The sequence below is a fragment of the Arabidopsis thaliana genome, chromosome 3, assembly GCF_000001735.4.
Source record: "Arabidopsis thaliana chromosome 3, partial sequence".
NCBI classification, from domain to species: Eukaryota; Viridiplantae; Streptophyta; class Magnoliopsida; order Brassicales; family Brassicaceae; genus Arabidopsis; species Arabidopsis thaliana.
The window spans coordinates 7,811,550-7,821,931 of NC_003074.8; the positions used below are offsets into that span (position 1 = coordinate 7,811,550).

A 10,382-nucleotide genomic window follows, 5' to 3' on the forward strand; every position below is an offset into this window, starting at 1 on the left:
AAAAGTTGACTTTTGATTCTATTTTATTTTAAGCTAAATTTTATCTTTAAATATTCAAAATTACGTTGGTTTTGAAAATTGAAAATAATGATATAATTGTGACTTAAATTAAAATATACAAAATTTAGTGATTATTATTTTGTAAATTTAGTTATTATATACAAAATATATATTTATCTATCAGTTTTACTGATCTTTTGTCTTATCTCTTAGTATTATTGATTTCGAGACGTCAACTGCAAGCCTCCCCAAAAAATCAAATTTATAACATATCGTTTAGCGCCTAAAGACGTCAAAGAAACGTTACTATTAAAATATACTCCGAATATTATATTGTTGCACAAAAATATCAGAACTCTAAAATTCCGTGACATGATTTTATGTCAACAAATCATCTATTATTTCTTATCATTTTTGCAGATGATCCTTTCTCGTATAGTGATTATTTTCTGCTATATCCTATCTGAATTTGAATTTTATTAATTATGCAATATTTAGTTATTTAGTATTGACACATAATTATTTAGTATTTCTCTTAATCATAACGTTGTAATGTTGTAAAATTCCAGTGGCTGTTGGCTGAATTATCTTATAGCTATCCCGTGAATAGATTTCCATCACAAAAGTAACATATACACGTTATTGAACTTATAGTTTTGTCACAATCCATGTGTTTCATCTCATATATATGAAAACAATACATATATACACTGTTTGATGACAAAAACAAAGAAAATACAATATTGTAGTTCATGTTGAACAAGTGAATGTAGTTCACACTTGCAAAAAAGAAACGCATGCGTATAAATAATACATGTATGTGGAGCCTATAATCACTATGCATGCACGATAACATATAGTACACATTCTGTCATTGTATATACATACGAATACGATCATTCATCTCACTATAAATAATAATTGACAAATCACGTACGATTCACTCTGACAAAATCAAACGCATAATACACAAGAGTCTTTTTTTTTGCTAAATATCTTTCTCTTCCTAGCTAAGGATATTTTTCCCAATACTTAGACTATATATGTAAAGTCAATAGAACCTGAACTAAATTGCACTATTACATTACCGGTTCTTTGTGTTATATATATATTAAAAAAAGAAAAAAAAAAAAAAACATTACCGGTTCTATTTACTATACATAGGATGAGTTTGGGCTTCTTAAAGCCCATTAATAGGGCAATTTATGGGCATCCTAGAGGCCCATAATAGACGGATAGAGGCCCAAACAAAATCTTTGAATACATATATAAAAAACAAATTATGTGTTCTCGGCAAAAATTGGAATTTTGCGGATAATGTAGGATAAATTTTCGTAAAGATGAATGGAAAAAACTAACAAAACGAACTCTTTATCACTGAACCTTAAAAAGATGATAACATAGAGAGATAGAGAGAAGAAAACAGAGCCAATAAAGGCTCTTCCTTTTTCTTCTTCTTCTTCTTCTTCATCTTCTCAATGGCTGGATCAGCTCTACCTCTACCACCTCCTCCACCACTATCATTACAATCTCCGTCACAAAATCAAACCCGTCATTCTTCTACCTTTTCTCCACCAACCCTTACTCCTCAAACACCTTCTATCCGTTCCCGTCTTAGCAAAATCTGTCAAGATGGAAACCCACAACTTGCACGCCAATTGTTCGACGCAATTCCTAAACCAACTACTGTTCTTTGGAACACTATCATCATCGGGTTTATTTGTAATAATCTACCACACGAAGCTCTTCTTTTCTATTCCCGGATGAAAAAGACGGCACCTTTTACTAATTGTGATGCTTATACTTACTCTTCTACACTCAAGGCGTGTGCTGAGACTAAGAATTTGAAAGCTGGTAAAGCTGTGCATTGTCATTTGATCCGTTGTTTACAGAATTCAAGCAGAGTTGTGCATAATTCTTTGATGAATATGTATGTTTCTTGTTTGAATGCTCCTGATTGTTTTGAGTATGATGTTGTGCGTAAAGTTTTCGATAATATGCGTAGGAAGAATGTTGTCGCTTGGAATACTTTGATTTCTTGGTATGTGAAAACAGGGAGAAATGCTGAAGCTTGTAGGCAATTTGGGATAATGATGAGAATGGAGGTAAAACCGAGCCCGGTTAGCTTTGTTAATGTTTTTCCTGCGGTGTCGATTTCGAGAAGCATTAAGAAAGCTAACGTTTTTTATGGTTTGATGCTTAAATTGGGAGATGAATATGTGAAGGACTTGTTTGTGGTTAGTTCGGCTATTTCTATGTATGCTGAGCTTGGTGATATTGAGTCATCAAGGAGAGTGTTTGATTCTTGTGTTGAGAGAAACATCGAGGTTTGGAATACAATGATAGGTGTTTATGTTCAGAATGATTGTCTGGTTGAAAGTATTGAGCTTTTTCTTGAAGCGATAGGATCGAAAGAGATTGTGTCTGATGAAGTAACGTACCTCTTGGCAGCGAGTGCTGTTTCAGCGTTGCAGCAAGTAGAACTAGGCAGGCAGTTTCATGGTTTTGTGAGCAAGAACTTTCGAGAGCTACCGATTGTGATTGTTAACTCGTTGATGGTGATGTACTCAAGGTGTGGTTCTGTGCACAAGTCATTTGGAGTCTTTCTTTCCATGCGAGAGAGAGATGTTGTATCGTGGAACACTATGATCTCTGCATTTGTCCAAAATGGCTTAGATGATGAAGGATTGATGCTGGTTTACGAGATGCAGAAGCAAGGGTTTAAGATTGATTACATAACTGTGACAGCTTTGCTTTCGGCTGCATCAAATCTTAGAAACAAGGAGATCGGGAAGCAGACTCACGCTTTCCTTATCAGGCAAGGGATTCAGTTCGAGGGAATGAACAGTTACCTTATCGACATGTATTCTAAGTCAGGTCTAATTAGGATATCACAGAAGCTTTTTGAAGGAAGTGGTTATGCTGAAAGAGATCAGGCTACTTGGAATTCTATGATTTCCGGGTACACGCAGAATGGACACACAGAGAAAACGTTTCTAGTGTTCAGGAAGATGTTAGAACAGAATATACGACCCAATGCGGTAACTGTGGCATCAATTCTCCCTGCTTGTAGCCAAATAGGTAGTGTTGACTTGGGTAAACAGCTCCATGGTTTCTCTATCAGGCAATACTTGGATCAGAACGTATTTGTGGCTTCTGCGTTAGTAGATATGTATTCAAAGGCAGGAGCAATAAAGTATGCAGAAGACATGTTTTCTCAAACGAAAGAGAGAAATTCTGTGACATACACCACGATGATACTGGGGTATGGCCAACATGGAATGGGCGAGAGAGCTATCTCGCTGTTTCTCTCAATGCAAGAGTCGGGAATCAAACCCGATGCTATAACCTTTGTTGCAGTGTTATCAGCTTGCAGCTATTCAGGTCTAATAGATGAAGGTCTCAAAATATTCGAGGAAATGAGAGAAGTTTATAACATTCAGCCTTCAAGTGAGCACTATTGCTGCATTACAGATATGTTGGGGAGAGTTGGGCGGGTGAATGAAGCCTACGAGTTTGTTAAAGGACTTGGTGAAGAAGGGAACATAGCTGAGCTATGGGGTTCACTACTCGGGTCTTGTAAACTACACGGTGAGCTTGAGCTTGCTGAAACTGTTTCGGAGAGGTTGGCTAAATTTGATAAAGGGAAGAACTTTTCCGGGTATGAGGTTTTGCTCTCGAATATGTATGCTGAGGAACAAAAATGGAAGAGCGTTGATAAGGTGAGGAGAGGAATGAGAGAAAAAGGTTTAAAGAAAGAAGTTGGTCGTAGTGGGATTGAAATTGCAGGTTACGTCAACTGTTTTGTGTCTAGAGATCAAGAGCATCCTCATTCTAGTGAGATTTATGATGTAATCGACGGTTTGGCTAAAGATATGAGAGGCGATTCGTTTCTGACAACATTGCCAACTGTTACTCCAAGTTTGGAATTGGATGAGTGAAGAGTGCCAGTAACTCTTTAGCTCTCACAGAACATGGAGATAAAAGCAAGAGGTGATTCAAGGCCTTAAAAAGTGAGTAAGCCTTCAAAAACTCTCATTTCTTTGCTTTCTGAAGCTTTTTTGTTGGTGACATAGAAGCAACTCTTTATGGTGATAAACACTCTTGTTCATCATTGTCTTCAGTAATTGTTCTAACACCATTAGTCATGACTGGAATCGAAACTCGACCCGACAGGAGATGGAGATTTAAACCCATTGTGCAGTTTGGTCTTTGTATACACTATTACAAGCTAATCATAAAGAAGGCAGAGGAGAAACTGGAAACAAAGAAATGTAGATAAACCAACATCATTGTAGTTTCCTTGCTCTCATCTTCACTCTAGGCATCTTCTCGTGTATACTTAAAGTTTTAAATATTATAATTATTTTCATTTTTTCATAATTTAAAATCTTTAAACAAATGATGAATGGAATTGGATTTTTATTTTTTGTACAAAACAAAAATAAATTTATATAACAAAATCATTGCCTAATTATATAAAAAGTGATTATAAACAGCAAAATTATTGCCTAATTAAATAAAGAAAATTAAAAATAATGGCCTAATTTAAACATAGAGTTTTTACAATTTTATTTTATTTATATACACATTTTAATGTGGTGGAAGAGCCTATATTTTGATTTACACATGTGATTTATAGTCAAATACCAAATGAGGAGTTTGAAAATTACATGACCATCTAAAAACTAGAGTACAACCACTAGTCCACCACTACATAAACTTATAAGAAATATCTATATACAAAAGTACATGCATTTTTGATACAACTACTCTAAAAACTGGTAGTTGAAAGAATTTTAGAAAGTTCAATTCAAACCAACAATGTGTTTCCAATCACTTGCTAGTCTAATTGTTAAACAGGTATTTTAAAGCTTTTCAATATAATTTTCATAAGTTAATTTTACATGATACATAAACATTATAATTTATCAAAATATTAGTATTACTGAACTTGAATGAACTTTATATTTCTGTACATATTGTTTTTTACTAATTTATTAAATTTAATTTTTTTTTTTGCTAATAATGTAAATATTCATTGATGATGAAATTAGAAAATTAATTCATTTTGTAGAATACATGAACTCATTTGAAACATGAACATTACTGATGTGGAGTAGTGATATATAATTTAGTTACAACATACGAATCTTTAAAGATAAAGATTCTTAGTCTTTAAAAATGTTTTGTAAGTGGTTATTGAACTCAAAATGTAAACTTAAGAAATGCAAAATAAAGTGAAATTTCACTGTAAGGGGGTATATATATAGGACCCACAATGTGTTGAGATTCATCCCCTCTTCCCAATCCATTTCTTACTCATTTTTTGTCATATTGTCAATTTATTATTCCTTTATATTATTTATATCTTTATCATCTACAAGAAACACGACTACGGCATGCTAAATTATTCTCTTTCGTTTAATTTGTGGACTTATCGTAAGAATCTAAAATCTAAAGACAAATGCCAAAGAAAAAAAAAAAAAAATCTAAAGACATATACTCATAAGTTATCCATTGTGAATGCGAGGCTTTGGTTTATTTGCCAAACTCTATATTACATCGATCGATTTTACGTCAAAGACCCGTCTCAGTCTAAATCATAAATACAAATTACAATCATAATCAATATTAGGTCGAGGGATTTAAAGGAAAAGAAAAAAAACGATAACGTAAGAATCTAGACATGTTGGTAGCCTAACTTCACCAAAACACTATATATCTCCTTGTTTCCGAACGAAAGGCAAGTTTGGTTTTCTATATGATCCAATAGACTAATTTTCTCCATATTTTACTGTTAAAGATTATTCTGGTCCCTCAATATATTTTAGTAAGTTTCAGAATTTAAAGCCGAATAATTTGTGAAAAGGAAATGGCTAATCACTGTTTTTCTTTCGACAAGTCATATGAAAATATATTGTGCGGTGCCATGAGAAAAAGTTACATTATAAAGCTCGATATTCTCAATTATTGCACTAATTTGGTAAAGTTACATTCACATTAATTTCATGTATCTGAAACTATTCTATCCAATAAGAATACAAAACTTTGAGATAAGCTAATTGCCAATTTCCTCCATTTTATGCACGTTTTATATGCATTCTTTGACTAATGTATGAGAATTATATCTTTGCACATGCACTTGAGAACTTCACGTGAAAATGTTTGATTTCTTGTATATGTGATTGTGTTCTAGTTTTAATTGAACTTTAAGTCTAATAAATTATTAGAAGTATAAATTCCATCTAATCTATGAATAATAATTTATTTTCTTGAGATTAAAAAAATATAAGGATTTGTTTGGAAAACATTTTTATTTATTTTTCTAATCGACAATTTGCAGTTTGAAAATGCAAGCATGCAACTTCAGCATTGAATTATATGCCTATTTAGGTCCATGATAACGCCATAATTAAATAAAAAACTTATGCTAAAAACCTAAAACAAAGATAAAATCTCCAAATATGAAAGAAAAAAACTTAAATATACAAAAAGTCAAAGTTTTCATTCTATGACAAAGAAAGTCAGTACCTAACATTTCTGCCTTTATGCGAAAACCAAAAAAAAAAAATTCAAAAAGAATCCAATCGTTTTCTCATTGCAACCTCGAAGAAGAAGAATTACTATTCGTAGCCTCCTTTGACGACGGAGCAGAACCTCCTCCACCAGAACCATCCACCGTCCCAAACACACCGGAAACCATCGTATTAGGGTTGTTCATGTTACTATATCCAACCACGGGATTCACGTTGTTCAAAGAAAACATGTAAGGCCGTTGCGGTGGCTGAAGCGGCGCGTGAGGCTGGAAATTATATTGCCAAGGAGCTTGTTGAGAAGATCCAGCTGATGGATCCGACGATGAAGTGAGGCTAAAAGCAGAAGTAGTATTACCGGACCCGAAAGCCATAGCGGATGGACCGCCAGTGTATTGCTGAACCATGGCACGGAAGTTGGAAGTGTCGGTGTTGAGAAGCGTTGTTGGTGTTCTACGTGAGGCTCTGGACCTTCTACGTGTTGGCTTGGTTACACGGCCAGTTTCTGGACTCAGACGAGAGTCTATGGAGGTGGTATCACCGGCAGTGGTGGTTGTAACAGCGGTTGAAGCGGTGGTAGAAGTTGTGAAGAAGGTTTGGTTATTGTTGTAGAACTGAGACCACTCGTTGGGGTTAGCCATTTTTGTGTGTGTCTAAAGACAAGACTCCGTGAGATTGTAAGAAAGAAAAAAGCATTTGCCTTCGTTAGTTCTTTATATATTTATTTGATTGTGTTTTGATTAAGACTTAGTCAAAGGAAAGACTATTCTATATCAATCCTGACCGTTGATATTTAATTACACGTTGATTTTTTGGCTTTACATTTCATTCTTAATTGCCAAAAAAAAAAGGTTGTAACTATTTTACGTACTTTATTAATACAATGTTTAATTTGATTCGATAATATCATGATTTGGAAAATAATAAAATAATAGACCTCACGAAGTTACAATTAGTTGAGTCTTACCAATAAACTAGAGTTTAGTTTGGTATTGGCTACTTTCCCAACAAGTTGACGAAATTGGCCCATTTCACTGTATTTGTATGCTTTTGTTGAAATACTTAACAAGTCCCTCACTTTACATAATCGTCACAAAGCTGACGGCATATACATTTCTTAACGAAACGTTAAGATATTCATAATAACGTTGCTTCTTGCCTGCTTAGTGCTTAGTGTAGTAGCCGTTCTATATAGCACACTAGGTACTTAATATGCTTAGTGTAGTAGCCATATTATATGGCACGAATTAAATAACGACGGTCGTACGATAATAACGACATGACATTTGCTATATATTATACATGGGTATCATATTTAAATATCGACGTAAATAAAATATGATACACTCTCGGCTGTGATTGTATATATTGCGAACCAATATATCCGTTTCTTTGAAGATCGTTGCGACATGAACCAAAAGAAGATTGTGAAGGCAAATCTTTCTCTGCTTCCAAATATTGTTGATTACAACTTGTGGAACCACTTTCTTAAAAGAAGCAATTGGGAGATCTCTTTGTATTTGTCATTGTTCAAGCCGATTATTAAGGAATATTATCTATGTATGATCATAGATAGTCAAGACATTAGAAGGTCATTAACAAAAAGATTCAAGAGCTTGGTAGCTAGCTAAGAATAGTTGTAACCATATGATGTTAAGAAAAGTGTTTGTATTATCAAATTTCGTAGGAAATTCAAGATATGTCATGTGAAGTTTCTTATACCCTTGAGGGCTATTAATTAGTTAAGATAATGATTCTTTAAATCTAGTGTGGTTAATAAACTAAAGAAAGATTAGTTACTACTAGTATTTTCATAATGTGTATGTATCATTTACGTAATTTATTAAGAATGAGTGGACACAAATTAATTGACTGGTTAGGTGACTTTGGAATGAAAAGACGACCGAAAAGGAAACTAGTGAGAAATTTCAAAGAAAACCATAATCTGATTCTGACGTTGCGATGCGTAATAGGAACTACATCATCCTTCTCTTTCTTCTGTTTGTTACAAATTCTGCATCCATCAAATATATAATAGACATGTAAAGAGGGAGAGTACTTTCCATGGAAATTTTGTTATGAACTAAAACTTTGTAAAGTTTAGGGTGTATTGAAAAAATCGATACTTTTATAAACGAAATATAGGATAAGGATTAGTTTACGTTTATAAATTCGAGATAAGGGATTTAATTTTATTCTTACACTAATAAAAGCGGTTTTGTGGTAGAGAAAAAAATCTAAAAAAAAGGTTGTGTAGTATAGAAAAAGAACATTAATTTTGTTTTTTTTTCTCTACCACACAACCCCTTTTATTAGTGTAAGAATAAGATTAAATTTTTTATTTTAGAATTTATAAACATAAACTATTCCTTATTTTATATTTCGTTTTTAAACGAAATCTCTTTATTCACATTAAATATAAGAGTTGTGTGCATTGTTTTCCTAGGGATTCATAAAACAACAACCTAAGAAAGGGATTTCGTTTGACAGACATTTGATAATGTCTATGTATGAATAAAATATGAGGTGTTTTGTTGGATCAATTATGGGATTGACACAAAAAACTTTATCCTATTGTTGGATGCGGCATTTTTTAAAGTGATTACAAGATTGAGTACTTTATTTCCTTTTGATTATCTATTTTACCTTTTTCAATTTAGCAAGTAGCAATATGCACTTTTAATTTGCAAACTGAATCTAGATCGCAAATTTGTCATCCGAGAGGAATGCATATTTGATTTTCGATCTGAAGATTGCCCACCAAAAACACCAATTAGATGATATTTACAGAAGAATCGAGATTCTTTTAGTTAATTTAGGATTGTTTAAAAAAAAATATGCATGTATGCACAATACCAAAACCGAAAATTCCCTTATAAATCCGTGAAATTTGTTGTTTGGGTTCTCTATATACTATCACCTTAGGGTTTAATTTTCGTGATTAAAAACGATTGAAATTTTCTGGAAAAATAAAGGAAGAAAATCAACAAAGAGAAGAAGAAACGAAGATGAACAACGAAGAAGAAGAACAGACAGAGGCAAAATAGTCCATTTATATATCAGCAAGTACCCATTTTCGTAAGCCAATTAAAAATGTTCCTTTTTTCTAATTTTTGGGCTAAAAAGTACCCAAATTAACAAAAGCCCCGTGTTTTGTTATTTACCAAAACATCTCAGATTTTAAGTACATTTTAATTAAGGGTTTATGAGTACAATTGTACGATCTTTAAGGATTTAGAGTATAGACTTTCTTTTTTTAACTTAAGGCAGCAAAACGTGTCATATCGGACCTAATGTATCGAATGTTTGTGAAGTGTTTAAAAAAAAAAAAAACACTATGTTTGAATGTAGGGAATGACCTAGAAATTAGAATAAGTTTTTACATGTGACCAGAATTTTTTTGGAACAATAAACGAAAAATGAGTCTCAATTGCAAGAGAGTCTTGCTTGATATGTAAGAAAAAAAGCATTTTCCTTAGGCCACTAAAAAATAATCAAATAAAACGCCACATTTTTTTTCTACATATATCACATTTTTAATGTGTTTTAGGACTTTATTTTGAAAACAAAATTCATCTCTTTAACATTTATAGAAATTTTTGTTTGTTTTTTTACATTAAATTACTAAATCGTATTTATTCATTAATGTTTTTTTTAATAACAGTATTTAAATAATTTCTTCTATACAAAATAGAATGTTAGGCCACATTTTAATAATTTGCCTAAAAGCTCTATTTGCCAAAAGAAGAGAAAAATTGTTTATGATTACTCAAAAATAATAATAATAAATTTATGATCCTTCTCTGATTTTAAAGAATTTTATATTTATACTATGTAACCCTCTCT

At 32.6% G+C, this 10,382-nt stretch overlaps 2 protein-coding genes and 1 long non-coding RNA gene across 4 annotated transcripts; 1 reads left to right on the forward strand and 2 right to left on the reverse strand.

Moving 5' to 3' along the window:
* The first annotated feature begins 1,311 nt into the window (after nucleotides 1-1,311).
* Nucleotides 1,312-4,462, forward strand: AT3G22150 (Tetratricopeptide repeat (TPR)-like superfamily protein). Of its 2 annotated transcripts, NM_001338570.1 has the most exons (2): nucleotides 1,312-4,013; nucleotides 4,125-4,462. In NM_001338570.1, the coding sequence occupies exon 1, from the start codon at nucleotides 1,479-1,481 to the stop codon at nucleotides 3,939-3,941; it is 2,463 nt and encodes an 820-aa protein (NP_001326502.1). In that variant the 5' UTR covers nucleotides 1,312-1,478; the 3' UTR covers nucleotides 3,942-4,013; nucleotides 4,125-4,462. The 2 variants fall into 2 exon arrangements, with proteins under 2 accessions (NP_001326502.1, NP_188854.1); NM_113112.4 differs by having other exon boundaries at nucleotides 1,327-4,425.
* A 1,767-nt stretch (nucleotides 4,463-6,229) lies between these two features.
* On the reverse strand, nucleotides 6,230-7,436 carry AT3G22160 (VQ motif-containing protein). The gene has a single exon (NM_113113.4). The coding sequence runs from the start codon at nucleotides 7,175-7,177 to the stop codon at nucleotides 6,599-6,601; it is 579 nt and encodes a 192-aa protein (NP_566699.1). The 5' UTR covers nucleotides 7,178-7,436; the 3' UTR covers nucleotides 6,230-6,598.
* A 339-nt stretch (nucleotides 7,437-7,775) lies between these two features.
* On the reverse strand, nucleotides 7,776-8,047 carry AT3G04245. Its single transcript, NR_141078.1, has one exon. It is a non-coding gene; the product is annotated as an other RNA (long non-coding RNA).
* Between the last annotated feature and the right edge of the window lie 2,335 nt (nucleotides 8,048-10,382).

Bases quoted from the DNA above. Each gene is read 5' to 3' on its own strand.
- AT3G22150 (NM_001338570.1), top strand. From the start codon at position 1,479: ATGGCTGGATCAGCTCTACCTCTACCACCTCCTCCACCACTATCATTA.
- AT3G22160 (NM_113113.4), bottom strand. From the start codon at position 7,177: ATGGCTAACCCCAACGAGTGGTCTCAGTTCTACAACAATAACCAAACC.